At 49.0% G+C, this 21,046-nt stretch overlaps 1 protein-coding gene across 1 annotated transcript in view; it reads left to right on the top strand.

Moving 5' to 3' along the window:
• GABBR2 (gamma-aminobutyric acid type B receptor subunit 2) overlaps positions 1-12,249 on the top strand; it is a gene marked incomplete at its 5' end in the record, with an annotated part of 337,733 nt that extends 325,484 nt beyond the window's left edge. Inside the window, 3 exons of the mRNA XM_084784329.1 lie at positions 841-970; positions 6,874-6,991; positions 9,590-12,249. Of these exons, the coding sequence (XP_084640455.1) occupies positions 841-970; positions 6,874-6,991; positions 9,590-9,755 (414 nt within the window). The 3' untranslated portion in view covers positions 9,756-12,249. The remainder of the gene's footprint in view (positions 1-840; positions 971-6,873; positions 6,992-9,589) is intronic.
• Positions 12,250-21,046: the final 8,797 nt, after the last annotated feature.

The raw sequence follows: 21,046 nt of genomic DNA, 5'->3' as shown, positions 1-21,046 counted from the left end.
GCCCACACATAGTCCCCTGGCTTTGCCCTGACACTTCTGTAACCTGGGTATGACTGAGCCCTTATCATGCTTGCCCCCTCCCCGTGCCATGTGACCCCAGCTTCCTGGAGCCTGTATGACAGTGTGGGGATCAGAGATGCAGAGCTCTCTGCCTGGGGTCCTCTGGCCATGGGGCGGGGGGGGGGGGGGGAGGAATCTTCTGAGTAGCTGTAATGATAGAGCTGTTAAATTCCCCAGTAGCTAGTTCCCTCCTGATGTGTCAGGCACTGAGCTAAACTCCTCCTATGTCCTCTCACTAAATCTCCATACGCCCTCTAAGGTGGGCACTGTGATGTCCTTGTGCTAGAAATAGAGACTGAATCTCATAAGCCTTTACAGAGCCAGAGAGAGAGTACAACCTGTCCCCCACCCCACCCCCACCCCGCACTGGCCTCTCTCCCTATCCCTGTTTCTTTTGTTTCCTTCTGGGCTTGCGAGGTCCCACTCAAGGCTCAAGCCCAGACAGGTCATGTAACTACCAAGCCCTGGTCCAGCTCAGCTCAGCCCCTGTTTGAATGAGTGCAATAAAGTCCTTCTCAAGACACAGAGGCGCTGAGCCACAGGGTGCTGGCCCACGCCTTTAATCCAAGCATCCTGGAGGCAGAGGCAGGCAGATCTCTGAGTTCGAGGCCAGCCTGGTCTACATAGTGAGTTCCAGTACACCAAGGGCAACACAGAGAAAACCCTGTCTCAGACAACCAAAATGTGGGGGTGGGGAATTGGGGGGATGCAGAGGCCGAACCCTGGAAGTCAGGGGCTGGGCCTGCAGGCTTGGTCTCAGCTGGAGTTTTTGTCTTCCAGCTGGACAAAGACTTGGAAGAAGTCACTATGCAGCTACAAGACACACCAGAGAAGACCACGTACATCAAACAGAATCACTACCAAGAGCTCAACGACATCCTCAGCCTGGGCAACTTCACAGAGAGCACAGGTGAGAGGAGGCAGGGCCCCGATGTGGGACCCTTCACTCTAGAGATGAGCCCGGGGCTTTGAGAAGAGAGCTCAGGGCTGGTCTGAAGCCATGCACACAGACTGAGGCACCTGAGCCCTCATCTCCTGCCTACAGCTTCCAGTCACCTCAAGCCCCAACCCTCCCCCCCAGCCCCCAGTCCTGGATTCAACATCTCACCCTCAAGCATCATGTCTACTTGTACCCAGCACAGTCAGTGCCGGTGTTGGGACAGGGACACACTTCATTTCTCTCTTTGGTCCTCAGCAGATGGTTTATATTTACTTCACACTTTAAGAAGCGTCTCTGCTGTGTGCAGGAAAAGAACAGTCGGGAGGTTGTGCTACAGTGCCCCTCTTAGCAAGCACGTGAGAAGAATAGGTCACTGTGACATGGGCCATTCTCTATCTACCTCTTAGCAAAAGCCAGTGTGGGGGAGATGTCTGGAAAAGGACATTCACCATGATGCTGGTAGTCGGGCCAGCCCTCTCCAAATATGAAATGTTAAGCTGCATGAGGGAGCAGCTTCCCAGCAGGAGTCCACGCTTGGAAATGCATCTATGTGACCACCTGTGTGCTCATGGCAACAATATTGGTGGATGAGAAATTATACCACTAACTTACATGTATATCATTTTATTAATTATGTCATAGTCGAACAGAGCACATTGTATGGCCACTTAAAAGTGAGATATGGGGAGGCTGGAGAGATGGCTTAGAGGTTAAGAGCACTGGCTGCTCTTCCAAAAGTCCTGAGTTCAATTCTTAGCAACCACATGGTGGCTCACAACCATCTATAATAAGATCTGGTTCCCTCTGCTGGCTTGTAGAAGTACATGCAGGCAGAACACTGTATATATAATAAGTAAATAAATATTTGTTTTAAGTGAGATATGGGGTACTGGGGCAGCTGAGTGGCAGAGTGGAGAGATGACTCCATGGCTGAGAACACTTAATCCTCTTGAGACAACTCAGGTTCGGTTCACAGCACCCACACTGAACAGCTCATGCCCTCTTCTGGCCTCCTTGCATATCTGCATGCCTGTGGAGCACACACACACACACACACATACACACACACACACACACACACACACACACACACACACACACACACGGCATGCAGCCCTATGTGTTTGTGTAAGTGCAATGTAGCTTTAAAAGGACTAGAGAGCAAGCAGACCAGCTGCAGTGTGGGGAAAGGCTGGGTCCTGCAGAGCACAGTATGCAAGCGCTCTCTTGCTTCTCACTGTACACAAGCGCTGCACATGCACCCTTTGCTATAAAGATGCTTTAGGGGCTGTGGCTACAGCTCACTGTAGAAGATTTGCCTGCCGTGCTGCAGCCTCCGGGCCCAACCTCTAGTGACACAAAACCTACTCTTAAATCAGTGAGAATTAAAATATCGTGTTTCTTTTATCCTCAAACACGCTCTTTAGATCAGGCTGCTGAGCTCAGACATCCACCTGCCTCTGTCTCCCAAGTGCTGGGATTAAAGGCATGCACCACTACCACCTGGCTGGCCTAGAATTTTCTATGTAGTTAGTCAAGGTTGATCTTGAATTCCTATTTTTCCTGCCTCCACTTGCAAGTGCTGGGATTATAGATATGTGCAGTGTTTAGAAGTCTCACACACACACGGAGATACACACTATATATACATGTATGTACACACAATTAACATCAGTTGTTAATTGTAAAGAAATATTTAAATTGAAATAATTACAAAGAATTTTAAAGAATAAAAACTTACTCCTGAGCCAGGCACAGGGCTCACACCTTTACTCTCAGATCTCTGGAAACGGAGGCAGGGAGATCTTTGTGAATGAAAGTCCAACCTAAGCCACGTAGCAAGCTCCATGCCAGCCATCACTGCAAAGTTAGACCCTGTCTAAAAAACAAAATTTTTTAAAAAATCAGTCCTAGTAATTCCAGGATTTTACAAAGGAAAGCACTTCAGATTAGTGGAGGGAAACTGTTTCAGTGAACTCCCTTGGGATGTGTGAACGGCCATGTGGAAAGGATAGAGGCAGATCTCCACTTTGCACCTTGTATTTCACTCTGTAACGTAAAAGCTAATCCCAGATGGACACAGATTTAAATATAAAAAGTGAAACCAAGAAAGCACTAGAAGAGCCAAGTGATGAGCATTTACTTAGTCCCAGAATGGAGGGGTCTTTTCTGGGCTAATACAAAACAGAAACCCAGAGCACGGAGAGTTTGCAGCCAGCCTGAGCAGTATGGTAAAATGCTGATTTTGTAAATTACACATTGGGTTTTTTCGGCTGTGTTTGGTTGGTTTGGTTTTTTTTGTTTTTGGAGTTTTTTGGTATTTTTCAAGACAGGGTTTCTCTGTGTAATCTCAACTGTCCTAGAACTCACGCTGTAGACCAGGCTGGCCTGGAACTCACAGAGATCCACCTGCCTCTGCCTAAAACTATATATTGTTAAGCAAGCAGGTGAGAGGCTGGATAGCTGGCTCAGTGATTAAGAGGACTTACTGTTTTTTCATTTTTTCATTTTCATTTTCCATTCATCAGTTTTGATTTCCAGCTCCCATATGGTTCGAAACCACCCACAAATCCAGTTTCAGAGGATCCGCTGGCCTCTTCTGACCTCCGTGGGCACCAAGCACACACGTGATGCACAGATGTACCTACAGGCAAAACACTCAGACACAAAATAAAATGAATTAAGTCTAATTTTAAAAGAAAGGGGGAAAAGGGCAAGAAATAAGATCATCTCAAACATAGCTGCTTGATGTAGACGTTGTCCTGGACCGCTTTCTGCTGTCGGCATCAGTCTGCGTGTAACGGGTTTTGTGCCACCATAACCAGATAACACAGATTTGCTAATCAAGTGCCACAGAAATAGGTGCTGGGAGATGGTGCAGTTGGTAAAAGGCTTGAAGGACCAGAACCCAGGTAAGAAGCCGAGTTTAGGGCAAAACCACTCATCCCACAATGGGGGAGGCAGGGACAAACTGACCCCCAGGGACTCCCTGGGCAGGCAGCCTGCCCTCCTGAACAAGTTCCATGCCAACCAGAGACCCTGTTCCAAGAAATGAAAACAAAGGGTAGGTGGTACACAGTGCCTGAGGAATGAGACCAAAGTACCAAAGTGGTGTGGCAGGGCACCTGGCATACACGGAAAAGGAAGAAACGGAAGAGGAGGAGGAGAAGGAAGAGGAAGGAAGGAGCGATGGAAGAAGAAAACAATAGCATAAATATATTTTCTTGTAGCCCCTGAGGCTGGGAGTCTAGCATAAGGGTATTGTTAAGCTCAGAATCTAGACAGGTGCTTGTCTCTGTTTCCCAGACGTAGCCTGGACCACTCCATCCTTTGAAGGAGATGAACAATGTCCTCACAGGCAGAAAGGACAGAAAGGGCTCAAACCTTGTCCCTTGGGCACCTTCCCGAAGGGGCCAACCCTTGAAATTTGACCACTTTCTGAAGTCGCTGCCTCTTAAGTCACCACAGTCCTTAAGTTCCTGGATGCAGAGGTGTGTGCCTGTAGTCCCAGCACCACGGAAGACTGAGGCAGGGGCAATCATTTGGGCCCAGCAATTCAAGACCAGCATTAGCAACACAGCTCAAACAAACAAATAAATAAATAACCGTGAACTTACAAGGGCATGTTCAGACCACAGCACTGGGATTTTTACAGTTGATCCTTGTCGTTGAATATTGGAGTACTTATTGCTCTTAGAGTTGGTTGCAAGGTCACCATGATTAGTGACAAACCCCGATGCCCCAGGGGAAGCCCAAGATGGCTTCCTGTGAGCTCCTCCCAGGTTGGCATTTTTGCCGACTGATCAACATCTTGCTGCACACGTCTGTTCTGTATGTGTCCTTCCTAACACACTTGCTGTGCATTCGGCAGCACCGTGTGCAAGGCCAGCAGCACTCTGGCTTGGGCTTAGTGGACCTTGCCTGACACCTGTGTCTTAGGAACACTCAAGCACTACACTTGGGGACAATCTTAAACAGCAAAGTTGCCAACGGAAACAACAAAAATGTGTCAAGCATCACTAAAGCGACTTCAAGGCTAGAACAGCATGGGAGCTGCATGAAAAGATGCTCGCCTCAGGCTGGGATATATATGCCCGGCCACTCAAAATTGCTCACACATCACATGCCTCAACAAATGACCACAGAGCATCTAGAGTATTGATTGCAGGGCGGCAAGCCCATTTTAGAGAGTAAATGAGTTTGAAAATGCAGAGTCCATGAATAATGTGGATCAACTCACATGGATGCAAAATCACATGCCCATACCATGCCCCATGGCAGCGGAAACCAAACAAAAGAACTCATGTGCCTCCCCTGCCAAACCAAACCAAATCTCCTGGGTAAGGTACAGATTCCACATTTCTATAATGTCTCCAGATGTTTTGGAAACCCAAGGAGGGGGTTACCTGGCCAAGGCGTGTGGCCATACACATTGATTTGCGTGGAGTCCGCCGAACTAAGGTAACTAGCCCATTATTGCTGGACAGACTCAAATGAGCACCAGCATCTCACTATTACACGAGGCTGAGTTGAACATCTGTGCACATCCTCACTAGTGCCTTGATTTCTTCCTTGAGATACTTCCCAACAGCAGAAATTCTGGCCAGAGTGATACCTGTATCCCATCTTTTTAGAAGGCTAAGGCAGGGGAGTTGCAAGTGGAAAACCAGCCATGGCAACATAGTAACACACCATCTTGGAATAATAAAATGAAAATAAACAGGCCTGTGGGGAGCTGGGTGGCTCATCAGTTAAGAACAACCATTATTCCTGCAGAGGACCTGAGTTTGATTGCCAGTGCCCACAGCCTCCTGTAACTCCAGCTCCACAGGAGTTGACTCCCTCTCCTGGTCTCCTTGGGCTCCTGTAACCACAGGACAAACAATACGGATACAAACATATAAAGAAAATAAATAAATCTTTAAAAAAAAAAAAAAGGACTGTTCAGTGCTAGAATGCTGACTGAGGGGCTGGAGAGATGGCTCAGAGGATAAGGGCTGCTCTTCCTAAGGTCCTGAGTTCAATTCCCAGCAACCACAAGGTGACTCACAACCGTCTACAATGAGATGTGGTGCCCTCTTCTGGCCTGCAGGTGTACATGCAGGCAGAGTACTGTATGTATAATAAATAAATAAATCTTTATTTTATTTTATTAATTTATTCATATTACATCTCAATGATTATCCCATCCCTTGTATCCTCCCATTCCTAATAAATAAATAAATAAATCTTTAAAAAAAAAAAAGAAAGAAAGAATGCTGACTGAGCCTACACAAGGCTCTGGGCATATGCCTTGTATAGTGAATTTTATCAAAAATATACCATACGGAATTTTACCCTATCTCACCCATGCCCAGTGAGAAGGACTTTAGTGTTAAAATTTCTCAATCTGAGTTCCATGGCTCAGCCAAGTGTGGTGACACATGCCTTTAATCCCATCACTCAGGAGGCAGAGGCACGTGGATCGCTGTGAGTTTGAGGCCAGCCTGGTCTACAAAGTGAGTCCAGGACAACCAAGGCTACACAGAGAAACCCTGTCTTGAAAAAACAAACAAACAAACAAACAAACAAAAAACTTAAGTTCCATGGCTCATATTGATCCACTTGATTCCCAGATTGATCTGCCTTGTTCCCCCGCCCCCAATTAAAAGAGGAGAGGGCAGCAGCACACTTCCCCCACCATTGCTGTTGCCTGTGAACGGCAGCTCCTCAGCTCTCAGCTTGGGTCCGGAAAGGCTGAAGGACAGACTCTGCCTCAGAGAACAAAGAGCGATCATGGATCTGTTACTCCAGACCTAGCATCCTCAAGGTCCCATGACTGTTTTTTTTTTTTTAAGCCAACTTAACAAAATCTGTGGTATTGTTTTCAACAGATGGAGGAAAGGCCATTCTGAAAAATCACCTCGACCAAAACCCCCAGCTCCAGTGGAACACAACGGAGCCCTCTAGAACATGCAAAGATCCCATAGAAGACATCAACTCGCCGGAGCAGTGAGTACCTTTTCCATAAGAACCGCACCCAGGAGCACATTGTCCCTGCACAGCTGCCTACAAAGCGCAGAGCAGCTTCACAGCTATTATTCCCCCCAAGCTCTGTGTGCTCCAGTAAGGCAGACATAGAACAGCACTCCTATTAAAGGGGGGAAGGCTAATGTCCAAAAATGGGGAGTCGCCCCATACAAGCTCACCCAGTATGACTGCAAGAAGTAGGATTTGAAACTCGGTACTGTCCAACGTTAAATCCCACCAGAGCACACTGCTTCTGTTGTGTGTAGGCTGTAGCCTTGTGAGACTCACATGCTCAGGGATAACTGGAGCCTATTAGTGTCAGATGGTTGCCGGGGGACACAGCAGTGTCCCAGACAGTGCCCCTTCCTTCCATCGCGCCCATACCTTGCAGAGTCTTCGTTCTATTTGGCAGGCTAACTACTTAAAAAAGGCAAGGCATAGCATGCTCGTGTGAGGAGCTTTGGAGCTAAGTGAAGCAGGGAAGGAGACTGTCAATTTAACTAAGATGGGTCAGAGAAGAAATCAAAGGCCGGTCCCTCTCAGCTGTGTTCCCACCAGCGTCTTTAGCTCATTCCAGCACGTTAGAAGCAGGGAGTAGATGGCTAAGCTCTAGCACGTGACTTCTGGGAAGTGGCATGCAGACAGGACCCAGCGAGGGCAAGCAAGTCCCCAAGACCATGTGATGTCATTAAGTTATCAAGCCAGCAAATGCCAAGACTGGCCAGCTGGCCGGCCGTTCGGAACACCCGCCAGGGTTACATGATGCCCATCAGCGGTTACTAGTCCACCGCCTCTAGAGTGAGGGGAACCTGCGAGTCCCCTGGACTGAGCTCAGGCCCTGGCACTGGGTGGACTCCTGCCAAGCATGTGTTGATTGTGGAAAGGGGACAAGATCCTCGCAGACCAAAGAATGCCTTGACCCTCAAACCCTAGGGTGCACCCCCTTCACCTAGACAGACTGCCTTGCCCAGGCTGCTTGAATGGGCATCTTTCCCTACCTCAAGTGTATTCTTCTGCCTCCCCTTGGCTCAGCCAACAGCATCTTGTCGTAAGAAATTATCATGGCCGGTGTAACACACGTTCAATTTAATTTCAGAGTCAAGGTGTTATCCTCAACCTGCTGGCTTAGTTTCCCTGTATCTCAAAAGAAATTAACTATAAGTTAGGTAACAGAAAATGGACTTATTTATAATGTGGCCATACTGAAGAGAGAAAGAGCCCACTTCCTCGTCAATGGGCTGGTGGCTGTCTGGGGAACTGCGGAAAACCCTGAGGCAAAGGACAGAAGATAGGGAGCTTTAGCCATCAGAGAGGAGGGTGAGCCGGTCCCAGGCTCCCACCCCCGCCCTCCCATTGCCTCTGTTCTTAGCAAGGAGAACCACAGGTGCTTTTCTGTCTATGAATATAGAACGTCCCATCTACCTCCAAGGACTCCAACTTATTCTCGGCATGGGATTACAACTACCAGGTTCCCAGCACCCTCTCCTGTGAACTTCGGTGTAGCTGAGAAGTCTTTCTGAGCAACAGGCCTCCTTGGAGGGGGGGGGCCCAGGGGTACATTGCATAAGTGCCCACGCATCTCAGAAGCCATCAGGCCCTGGATAAACTCTGAGGCACACCCTCTTGAGATTGAGTGCTTGCACCACAGAGCTGCAAGGCTCCGCAGAAGCCAAGGTCCCAGCCTCCCTGGTTCCACTTTGCTGTTGGTGCCCTAAACAAGCCGCAGAAGCCATGTGCCTTTGTTTGTCTTCTTCGTAGCAGGAGTCGCAATGCTTTGCTCTTTGTCCCCTGTTTTATCTTTGTGAGGATCTTTGGTTGATTTGGGTTGGTTTGCACCTGAGGACCTGGATACTGGAATGTAGCCAGCAAAAAAAAAAAAAAAAAAAAAAAAAAAAAAAAAAAAGCAGCTAAGGGCAGGGAGCCACCCACCCCACTCCACCCTCACCCCACCCCCCCACCCCCCACCCCTGGCACATTCCCTATCAACAGCCTTTCTAGACGTTAAAGCGACTCACTGACTTGACGATCATTAAGGCTTAAAGGAGACGGCCAGGAGAAAAGAGCCTCCTCCATCTGTAGCACCACAGCACACAAACACCTCTCCCACTACACTGCCACACCTCACTCCACCCCCAGCTGCCTCCAGCTTCTTTCCAGGTGTTCCGGGGACTCCCAGGAAAAAGTAGCACAAAGAGGATAACACTTAAATTTGGTCTTGAGCTCCACACAGAGGCTCCTCGTGCAATGGGAGATGAACGGTGTCCAAGTGTGAAGCACTGGCCGGGTCCTCATAATTTCACCATGTTAGTTATAGTAGCCAGCAAGCCTCGACCATGGAGGAATGGCTCCCCCATGCAATCTTGCTCTACTACTTTTCCTGTTTCCCAAGACAACAGTAGGTACCTGTGAGCTCTGTCCAAGGCCCCGCTTCACATCTGACAGCTTAGACTATTGAACCAACAGATCTTGGCTTTAAGGGGCGCACAGACTCTTACCCTCAGAATTCTCTAGCCAAAGTGGGAGCAAGGAACTCTCAGGAGAGCAGCCAGCCCTCACCAACTCTACTTTTCTTTCCCACAGCATCCAGCGTCGGCTGTCCCTCCAGCTCCCTATCCTCCACCACGCCTACCTCCCATCCATCGGAGGTGTGGACGCCAGCTGTGTCAGCCCCTGTGTCAGCCCTACCGCCAGCCCCCGCCACAGACATGTGCCACCCTCCTTCCGAGTCATGGTCTCGGGCCTGTAGAGGTGGGAGGCCTGGGGCCGGGGCCTCCCCCGGGGACAGCACCACGCTGGGCCAAGGCACCTGCCACTGGCACACTGACAGTGAGAAGCTGGGCCATGCTGCTTCTCCAGACTGCTGGAATGGCGCTCAGGCAGAGAGGGACTCGGCACCGACCTCGAGCCTTACCTGTGAAGGTCTTATTCTCACAAGGGAGAGGCGTGGCAGTGACTTCTCCTTGGTGTCTGCAAAAAAAAAAAGGAGTTTGGATGTCTGAAACCGGCAAAAAAAAACAACAACAACAACAACAACAAAGCAAACTCTATACAAAGGAGAGAGGTCTCAGACTCCTCGCCAAGTGACCAGAGCAAGGGCTCTGCAAAAAGTGGCCCTCTGCGCTCTGCACACACGTCATCGGCGGTGCCTGCCCCCACACACCAGCCCTCCTCCACTCTGGGGGAGAAGGTGAGCAGGGCCACCAGGTCCCCAGCAGCTGGCCCAGCCTACTTCAGCCTCCCTGGAACAGGGAGTCAGCAGGAAGGGCAAACAGACACAGCCCTGGGGCTGGGGGACCAGAGCAGGCAGCTGCGCATGCTCCCAGGGGACACACACCAGAAGAGAGATGTTTGTTACTCTCTGATAAATGCCACACATTAACACAATAACACCCATTCTGGGGACTGTGGGGATTCAGGGCACTGCACTGCAGACTCGCTCTGCAGTGTGCAACCGGCAGTCTGTCATGCACCCACCATGTCGGCCATGTCCGTGTGTTCAAATGTAGGGTTCCCGGTAACAAGGGGAACCACCTGAGCTAATCATGGAATGTCTGCTCCCAGAAAACACATAAAGAAAGACTGTGCACTTTAACCTCTCCCATGGGGGCCCAAGGGCTGCTGGGATTTTTTTTCCCCCTTACTGACTTTGTTTTTGACCAAAGTAAATCAGGGGCATTCTGCTAAAAGTCATCCCTGTGTTCCAGGAGAGAGAGAGCTGCTGGCCCAGGGCTCCCAGGCTTCCAGAAGGTAGCCTTGCAGCGCCCCTCCAGCCCCAACCCATGGGTGCCCACCTCGGGTGTCACTGGGGTGGTCAGTCAGCAGGCTGGTTCTCATCCATTACGTCATACTTCCCTTGTAATTGAACCCCAAAGAGCACCGGCCTGGGGGGGTCAGGACCGGATTTGAGTCCTCAGTCCGCTCAGACTCCCTCCGTGACCTTGGGCAAGTCACCAGTGTCGCTCTGAGCCTCAGTTTCCCCTCTGTAACAGACTGGGGTTGAAATAACACCGGTCCTGCCTACCTCACAGGGTCACTCTGAGGATGGACACCTGATCTCATCCAGAAAAGCTTTGCACTGTGAAGCGCCTCAGACCTGTGAGGTATTGGTGTGACTGTGACCTTCAGCAGTCCCACAAGCTGGGGGGAGGGGGGGTGCTGCAGCCCAGAGAAGTTTCCCACAAGGCCCTCTGCCCAGGAACAGCCCAGAGGGAGGGAGGCTCAGGATTCTACTGACATTCCTTGATGGAGGTTCGTTCATTCTTTGCTAAAGGCCGGAATGGCAATGTCCAGGGCATCTGCACAGACGAGCGGTCTGCTCACTCCCTAAAGACTCCTAAAGGCAGCTTCAACAGGCAGGCAATAATCTCTTCTCAGACCCCTGCAAGTCAGGAACACACTGCTGTCAACCACCAGGCTGTGACGAAAGGGCCCATGGGAATCACCATCGCCAACATTTCAGAACACCATACTTCACGTAGCGTAGATTTCCCCCCCCCCCCCCCCCAGAGAAAGGTTACGGAGGTTCTGTAGCTTTTAAGGGGGAAAATATATCAACTCACATCACAGGTCAAGTGGACGTCATTCTCTGTTTAGACACTAAAACTCCGTGTTGTCACTCACTGTGTGTGTGTTAACCAGTATTTCCTTGCTTTTTTTTATTTCACCAAAACCAAATTTTATTTAAAAGGTCACATTAATTTTTTTCAAAGGGAAAGAGATAATTAACTGTACATAATGTATACAGACAAAAAAAACCTGTAGAAATATTACTCCAGCATAGCAGGAAAAAACAAAAAAAACAAAAAAACAAAGTATTGGATTGTCGGAGGTGAGCGTGCGTCTGTAATCCCTTGTGACTCCGAACCGTGCTCCGTCTTCTAGGTTAACCCACAAAATACATCTGTCTACTGATCCTGTAGGTTCACCCATTTGTTTTTTAATTTCTCGGCAGTTAACAAGCCCCACAAAGTGATTCTGGCTATCTCCTTGTTCTGTTCTTTTATATGCAACAAACATACGGTCCATTTCCTAGAGGCTTCCGCCCAAGGGCATCTTCCAATGATGTTAGTGCACACACACACACACACACACACACACACACACACACACCTGCTTTCAATTAGACCGGAACTGGCAGAATCAAATGTACATGAGGAGTTTCTCTCACCCCACTGCATGGTATCAATTTTTAATAAATTGTTGCAAATTTGTTTTTATGAATAAAAGGGGATAAAATCCTGTTGTTGTTGCTGCTGCTACTGTTGTTTTATGCCTACTCTTCCAAAAATGAGGAGTCCTGTGGTCTGAAACTCGGGGGCCTCGGAAGTGGTTGCTGGGCGCTGTCCTTTTCTTCATTTGTGTTCTATTGACAGTCATAGCGGAATCCAAAGCCATGTGGCCGCCAGCTTCTTTTATTTACTCACATAGTATTTGTTTATTTTTAGATTGGGTCTCTCTATTCCACCAAGGTTAGCCTCCTTGCCACACCCAGCCTGACCTCAATTTCTGATTGTTCCAAGGTTAGGACCCGACCTAAACTGTCAGTAAATCCACTCCTTCCATGAGGAAGAATTTACTCTGCTACGAAAGAGAAAACCAGAGCCAATCACGAGCTATGGGATGAAGGGCTAAGTACAGACAGAGTTCCAGGCTTTGAAGAACTGTTTCTAGAGCTCGGCGGGACTTTGCGCCCTCATCTGCTAGCTGCCTAGGCCTTCCTCATGTCCTTGAGCCTGCTCCTTTTGACTGGCTTAGCTCAAACTGCATCTTGTCCCCGTGTCTCTTCTGCACTCCAGGACAGAGTCCAAAGGTTGTTTGCGCTTTCTCCATCTCCCGAGCTCTCAGCCTGCAACTCCAGCCCATTCTCCAAGTCCCCTCTCTCTGCTTCTCGGGGCTGGAGACTCTGCCCTCCCTTACACACACAGGCTTGCGCTGTCTCCTCCAACCCACACCAAGGGCTCCTGAGGGTGGGAGTCCTGCCTCCTCCCTCCAGGGTCTTCCAAGCAGGCTTGTTCCTTCCTAGGGGTCAAACAGGCTCCTAGGCTCTGCAGAATTGAACATTCATTCTGAATGCTGGGTCTGGAAGAGAGACCCTGGGCAGAGGATGCCAAAGCAGCTTGGAGAAGCCCAATGCCAGGAGCCCAGGCATGGGCCCGAGGATGCGGAGTAGGAGGAGCACCACACTCATACATGAGAGAGCTATGCCAAGGCTGGAGCGCTGAGCACACAGGATACTCCGTGATACAGGTGCATAGGAACAAATGTCCTGAGTCCTGACCTGGGAGGGGCCTGCTCCATGCCCTCAATTACCTGCCCTTTGCCAGGGTCTGCGCTAGGCACCAGTGAAGCGCTCTCGCAGACTGATGGGAGGACTGACAGGAGGATGAGCGCACAGATCGGAGAGTCAGGGCTTGCTAGCCAAAGACATAATCTCCAAACAGGACTAGGCTTTCAGGACTTGAGACCGTACAGTTCTTCACCAATTCTAAGGCCTCCCATGCTTAGCTTAGCACACTGCTACCCTTGCGGTAAGAGTCTTACTAACTTAAACCATAGGCTCAACATTTTAATTTCTTACTGACAGGATCTGCAGCTAGTCTTATACTTAGATCTGAAGACCACAAAGTAGTCAGTGAAAGAGACAAAGGAGAACCAGGTGTGGGGAGGGAACTTGGCAACCCAGCCTCAGCAGGCACCCGCTGGGGCTGCCTCTGATTTGTTGATTGTAAGAGATCCCTGGCTGTGTATGATGCCACAGGTTTATATCTCAAAGTCACTAATGGGCCCAGGTTTCTCCCTCCTCACTCCCTTGGCTGTGTGGCTTGGAGTCACCCGTTCAACATCTCTGAGTTTCTGGTATCACGCCTATAACTATCAGGAAGCTGTGATGATGTGTTAGGAACACTGTGCTGCTGCTGATGCTGATGCTGATGCTGCTCACAGGTGAGGGCTAGAGAGGGGGTCTCCTCCGGAAATGCAATCAACACCATCCAGTCTCCCAACCACAGAAGGTACCACCAGAGCCTGATCTTTAACATACCTGGGAAGAGAGGCCCTCAGCGGAAGGTGGGGCACATCTGTGGGGCATTTTCTTTACTGCCCCACAATGATGTAAGAGGGTCCAGTCCACTGTGGGTGATGCCATCCCTAGGCAGGAAGGCAAGCCTGGACAGCACAAAAGGGAAGCTGAATGCGAGCCTGAGAGCAAGCCAGTAAGCAGCATTGCTCTACGGTCACCACTACTAATATCTAATATATAAGTACGAATATGTAAGTACGCTAGTCTGTTTTGAATTACTAAGACAGAATGGCTAGCTATGGGTAACTTCATCAAAGAAGTTTGGAGCTGGAGAGATGGCTCAGTGGGTAAGAGCACTTGCTGCACAAGCATAAAGACCCAAGTTCAAATCCCTAACACCCACATAAAAAAAACTGGGTATCTCTGTGAACACCTATAACCCCAGTGCTGTAAGGAGTGGAGACAGAAGGGTTGCTGGGGCTCAACCTAGCTCAAGGTTCCAGGGGAGACCTTGTCTCAAGAGACTAAAGTAGAGAGTGAAAGAGCAGGGCATGCACTGTTCTCTTCTGGCCTGCACAGGCACAAGCGTGTGCATACACACACACTTACAACACATGACATACACATGCATAGAGGCCAGCCAAGATCTACAAAAATGAGACCCTGTCTCAAAAAGAAAATTATTGTTACCCGGGTTTGGTGGTGCATATCTTTAATGCCAACACTCAGGAGGCAGAGGCAGACGGATCACTGTGAGTTCGAGGCCAGCCTGGTCTATAAAGTGAGTCCAGGACAGCCAAGGCTACACAGAGAAAACCTGTCTCGAAAAACAACAACAACAACAATAATAATAATAAATAAAAGAGGGTCATTTAGCCCACAGTTCAGAGGGCTTAGAATCTAAGACTAGCTGGTCCTCTCTGCTCTGCCTCTAATGAGGGCTTTTTTGGTTGAATCACAATATGGTAGAGAAGTGAAAAGGGATCTGCCTGAGTGGAGAAGGGGCCAAGTACACAGGTGGCCTCCTTTTCTACCAAGTCCTTCTCATGAGAACTCACTCCTAGAGAGCAGGATGAACCCCTCCCTAGGGTGATACCCCACACACAGCTTAGTCACCTTCCGCCATCCTCAGCTATCAGAGGTCCCACTCAGTCTGCTGCCCTGGGAACGAACCTTCTAGCACACGAGCCTATGGGCAGCAAGCTGTTAACAACAAGCGTCAGAAAACACGCAGAGCCCCGGAGCCACGATTCTCAAAGAGACTAAGTACAACAATGAAAATATGAGTGAACCAGCCCAGGAACACTGTGTGATGCTCTGGGCTGCAGAACTCAGTAACCCAGGTAGCCAGTGGCTGACCCAAAGGCTCAACTGGGCCCGAGGAGCAGTTCTCATGGCTACCGTCGCTCTCCAAGGCCACGGCTTTCCTGGAGCTCTTCCATTCCCCACACCTGTAACTGTAGGGGCAAAATTAATGCCATATCCTATATGTAATTTATATTCTGCATTTAATACCATGTTCTTATGAGAACTTGTCCTCCAGGTGACTTCACTTCTTCCTGCGTTCCGGGAATGACCACGAAGTGCCATAAACCAGACCTGCCTGCAGTTTCCAGAAACTCCACCTGAGCGATTAGGTGAGATAAAACAACTTCCCCGGAGACTCAGTCTTCACCCAACCCGCCTAAGGAACTGTGAAGTTTCCACGGCCTCACCTACCCCTCCCCTCCAGGAAGCGTGACCAAACTGCCCAGCCTAAGAATATAAAAACCCTACGATTCTTCTGTTCAGGGTCGCGTCACTCCTGTGTGCAGGTGGACCCCAGCGCGCTGGAACAATAAACCTCTTGCTTTTGCATCGGCTTGGTCTCCCTCTCTCATTTGGTGCTTCCCCGGTATAGACTCTCCCAATTAGAGTCTTACATAACCACATCTTTAGGAAATACTCAGGAAATTAGAGGCTTTGTGCAGGGAAGAAGTTTGATAGGAAAACCTGGAGCAGGATCCTCAGACTTGAAAAAATATATGGACAGCTTTTCCCCCAGATATGGGTGTTTCACCTGCACGTATGTCTATGCAACGTGTGTGCAGTGCCTGTGGGGACCAGAAGAAGGCGTTGAGTCCCCTAAAACTAGAGATCTAGGTGTCTGTAAGGTAACACAGGGACACCTTTTAAAGCCTGTCACTGACTTTAATCTTTCTGCTGTTGTTTTTGCAGAGATAGGGTGTCATATAACCTTGAGTTCACTAGGTAGCCAAGGGTGACCTTGAACTTCTGATCTTTCTGCCTCCACATCTCAAGCAGTAGGTGACAGGCATGGTTTATTATAGGGTGCCTGGACTCAAGATCACAGCTTCGCACCTGCCAAGCGAGCTGCGCTCCTGCTAGACTCAGATCGTCAGAGTCTATTCCTGGAAGCCCGATTAAGAGTCAGAATCCAGAGTTGATGGAAAAGCAGAGGAATTTTATTGAGCTGACGCACCGGGGTCCACCAAGCTCCGAGGAGATGGAAGACCCCATTCTGCAAGAGTTGGAGATTAATGTACCATATACAGAAGCAGAACTTAGTGACAATGGTTAATTAATTAATGAGTGCTAGGCTAACAATAGGGGGGCGGTCTAAGGTAGTAAATTCTAAGTAGGGTGAGATGGGGCAGTAAATTCCAGGGGCAGGGTTGAGATGGAGGCTAGTGGAGAATTTTTAACTTGTTCCTCTCAGTTTGCTATTACTTTGTTTGCTCTTGTTATCAGCCTGCGATTTTTTTTTTTTTTGAGACAGAGTTTCTCTGTGTTGCCTTACACTCACTTTGTAGACCAGACTGGCCTCGAACTCACAGCGATCCACCTGCCTCTGCCTCCCGAGTACTAAGATTAAATGCCTGGGCCACCACGCCGGACTCACAGCCTGCAATTCTTACCTTGGTTTTGCTCAGCTAACAATGCTATTGTTAAGTCCAAGCCACGTGGAATCTTCCATTTCCTTAGCTAATAATGTTACCACTGAGTTCAGGCCACCTAGAATCTTACACTCCCTACCCCTGACTTAAATCATCTTTACAAAGTTGCCTAAACATGTTCAAGCTTGATACAAACTTGTGCTGAGAGATTTCATGGAAAAGCCAAACAAATGTGATGATAAAGCACAAACAGAATGACAAATCCAGTTAAAAACAAACAAACCAAAAAACAAAAACAAAAACAAAAACAAAAACAAAAAACAAATTAACCACCTTAATGTGATTAAGGTTAGGGTGAGCCCAGCCTGGCTCAGGGATCACTCTGGGCTCTCCAGGCTGGTGTGGAGCCTCATTGTCACACTGCTCTTCTCTGTCTAAGCCAGGGTCAACATCTCTGCAGTGGATATAAACATATTTTTCTTTTTAGGAGTCGAACCACTTCGTTGGGGGCATTGGTTTTTGCCAGCTGAAAAAATCCTAGTACAGACTCTGAGAGGATATATATATGTATATATATAAGAACCCAAAACAGGAGGCTGGGCTTTTGGGGCCTTGGTATTGTTTGCTCCACTTCGAGACATCCTAGAGAGAACTGCTCGGGTGAAGGCCTCCAGGCTTTGGGCTCCAGCTGAGGCTCCAGGTTCAGGTCGCTCCAGGTTCCAGCAGCAACTTTGGTGGAATTGCTGGTCTGCTGATATCCTGCCAACTACGCCAGGGGAATTGTTCCTGGGAACTGAATCCATAAAGGTATACTTCCCCTGTTCCCATAAATCTCCTTTCTCTCCTATCTAGGGCATTTAAAGAACCCCAAATAAAGTAGGTTGGGAAAGTTGGAGCGTACAGGTGGCACCCAACATGCTAATGGGTAACTTAACTTCTAATGTTGCGGAGGAAGATACAGATTTTCAAGATATACCAAAGCTCTTTCAGGGTGTCAGCAAAATCGCAGCTGTTATTGCAAAGTTTTTTCCTGCTTTATACCCAGAGGGAATTTTTTGTTTTTTCTTCATCTTTTTACTGTATAACATTTTTTAAAAGATTGGAAGAAGGACTGAGAAGATACCAAAAAAGAAAAAAAAAACCCAGAAGTGTCAGTAAACTCTATTGCTCTAGAAAGGATTGCAGAGTTGGCTGTACAACTAGAGAGTTTGTTGGTAGAGGATGAAGCCTTTGGAAAACAAAAGGCACCATTGATAAAGGGAAAACACCTGGTAACCTAGAGCCAGTGTTTCCACTATTGCTGGCCTGCCCAGCTCCAGGAGCCAGGGGGTCAGAGCTCCAGCCTGGGGGCAGGGGGGCGCGGAGAGAAAGGGAAGCCGCCCCACCAGAGTGACTGTACAGATTCTAGAGGAAGGGGAAAACAGAAAGAGAAGCTGCTGGATTTACTCCTGATAACTCAGAATTGACATTGTTATCTATGGGACTGCAACAGGCCGTCAGAAGTAGCAACTATCCCTTGTATATTACTCAGATTCGGTCTCATACAGATGACCAGGTCCACTGGCACAAGGAAATATGAGGAAATTGACCAATTGCTAATAGGAAATGTGTTAGAAGCCTCAACATTTCATGAAAAGCATCATTTTAACAGTAAAGGTTTAAAGAAAGCAATTATCTATCACTTGGCAACAAGCCAAAGACATAATTAAAAAGTGTCCCACATGTTCTTTCTGTAACCAAACTCCATTGCCTGCCGGAAGTAACCCTAGGGGTACCAGAAGGAATAAAATCTGGCAGATGGATGTGTTTCATTTTGCAGAATCTGGAAAACAACGGTACGTACATTTTGATGGGCAGCTGCTTTAAGTTCTGAAAAGGCTGATTGTGTAATTACTCACTTATTGGAAAAGTTGGAGCCTACACATCTCTGACACAGACACCCACAGGAAGCCCACCGACACAGACACCCACAGGAAGTCCACCGACACAGACGCCCACAGGAAGTCCACCTCTGCTGTTCATTCCTGCATACGCGTCAGTGCTGGCCAGGTAACGTATAATAGCGACCATGATTGTAGACGCCAGTGACCCCACAAGGCTGAGGCTTTGAGTCTTGCTGGCTGAAGGCAGTCAGCTCTCACACCAGCCTCTACCGGACAGAAGCTCTCAGCTCACAGGATAAGAGGGGTCCTGGGTCTCACAGCCAAATGCCAAGTGGGAACTTGGACACATCCACCTGGTTAAAGACCTTTCTTTGCAACGTCTTTAATGTGGGGGTGGGGTGGGGGAGGGGAGCACCCCCTAGACTGAGCACCTCTGGCCCAGGCCCAGTGACCAAGAGAAAACAGAGGTCAGCCAGCAGCTCGGGGCCAGACCTGTCAGATGCACAAGATATCCCCTTAAAGATCCAGGGGTCTTGAAGACACTGAATTTTGAGGGGCCCCTGGGAGAGCAAGTCTGCTTTGGCCAGTGTTGATAGCAGAACTCTGAGGAAGCTGTCACAGCACATGCTTGTCATGGTCGTGATGGCCACATCTCTGAGAGCCTCAGATCAGTGGCAGAGGTGCAGCATGACCATGGAGATGGAGCCTACCAAAGCTGGCTGAAGAGGTCTCTGTCAGGGGCTGCGGTGGGGGGGGGGGGGGGAGGGTTCAGGAGCTGAGTACTAGCGTGCTGCTGCGATCAAAGAAAGGTGTGGCAGAGGAGGGGAGAATGTTAGCCTGGCAGGACTGATGTCAGCTTGCTCCGCTTCTGGAAAAACAAAAGAATCAAAGGGTCTGTTTGTCATGAGGTTTACAAAAGACAGCTCTGAAGAAAGGGACTGGGGAGCAGAAAGCTAAGAAGCCGTTTCCTTAGTGTCACCAAGACTTGGGGAGGGAGGCAGTGACAGCACAGCTTGACAATAGTACCCCCTGTGGCATTGCCTCACTCCCTGAGCCGGCTCGCTGGGTACTGGCATGTGATGTGACAGATGGTAGACTTGTAAAGTGATGGCCGTTTCACTGAGGATGATGACCTTTGAGGACTATGTCAATCCTTCCCAGGCTTGACCAGAAGATCAACACAGTTCTCAGTGAACTCTGACTCACAACAGTGCTTGCTGTACACACATGAAGACCTGGGTTCCACCCCAAAACCAATAGCTTCTTTAGAACACTTACCAGGCTGGGCACGGTGGCACATGCCTCCTTTAATCCCAGCACTCAGGAGGCAGAGGCAGGCGGCTTGCTGTGAGTTCGAGACCAGCCTGGTCTACAAAGTGAGTCCAGGACAGCCAAAGCTACACAGAGAAACCCTGTCTCAAAAAAACAAACAAAAAGTAAACTTACCACTAAGCCTGATGACCTGTTTTCAACCTCTAGGACCCACATGATGGAGATCTCCAGACTCTACACATGTGTTGCAGCATGTAGATACACACACACACACACACACACACACACACACACACACTATGCTATAAAGCAGGCCACCTCACAGGCTCTCCAGCTTTTATACACAGCCATTTCCCCTCCTCCTTTTCTGCTATGCACAAGAATAGCCAAGGAGTCCCTTACCATAAGGGACTTTCAGCCCCTTCACAAAGCGTCCAGCCTTGGGTATTTTCTTACAGCAATAGAGAACCGTCTAAGATCCTTCCAAAGGGACAAAGGTGGACAAACCGTAACAAACTCCACGAAGGCACTGTTTGTCTTTTGACTTAGTAAACAGTCTTCTACAATGGAATGGAGAGCCTTGTGAGGTTCATACGTGGAGACTGAGAGGCCTTTGTTCCAGGGGCGGGAGGCTGAAATGAGCAAGCCCTAGCCCAGCCTGGCTGCAGAGATTGCAGACTGCTGACAGAGAGGTTAAATAGTCAGGAATCCTGGTTTGGAAGACAGGAGAGCCAGACCCTTATCTCCCAGTCATCAACATCCTGCGAAAGCGAGGCTGTTAAGTTCTGGACAGAAGAACGGGGCCTGAGCCATGTCTCTGGTCCTGGAAAAAGAGGTGATATTTTGGGTTAAGCAAAAGGTCAGTATTGGGGGGCGATGGTGGAGGCTCTCTAACCCTGGCTCCAGGAGCCCTCCTGCTTACCGATTCTCTGCCTGCAGGAGGCATTTCCTGACAGGCTGTCCATCC

Source organism: Acomys minous, assembly GCF_964271855.1.
Source record: "Acomys minous genome assembly, chromosome: 1".
Taxonomy (NCBI): domain Eukaryota; kingdom Metazoa; phylum Chordata; class Mammalia; order Rodentia; family Muridae; genus Acomys; species Acomys minous.
The sequence above is the reverse complement of the archived record's forward strand: the minus strand, read 5'-3'. Positions and strand labels throughout refer to the sequence as shown.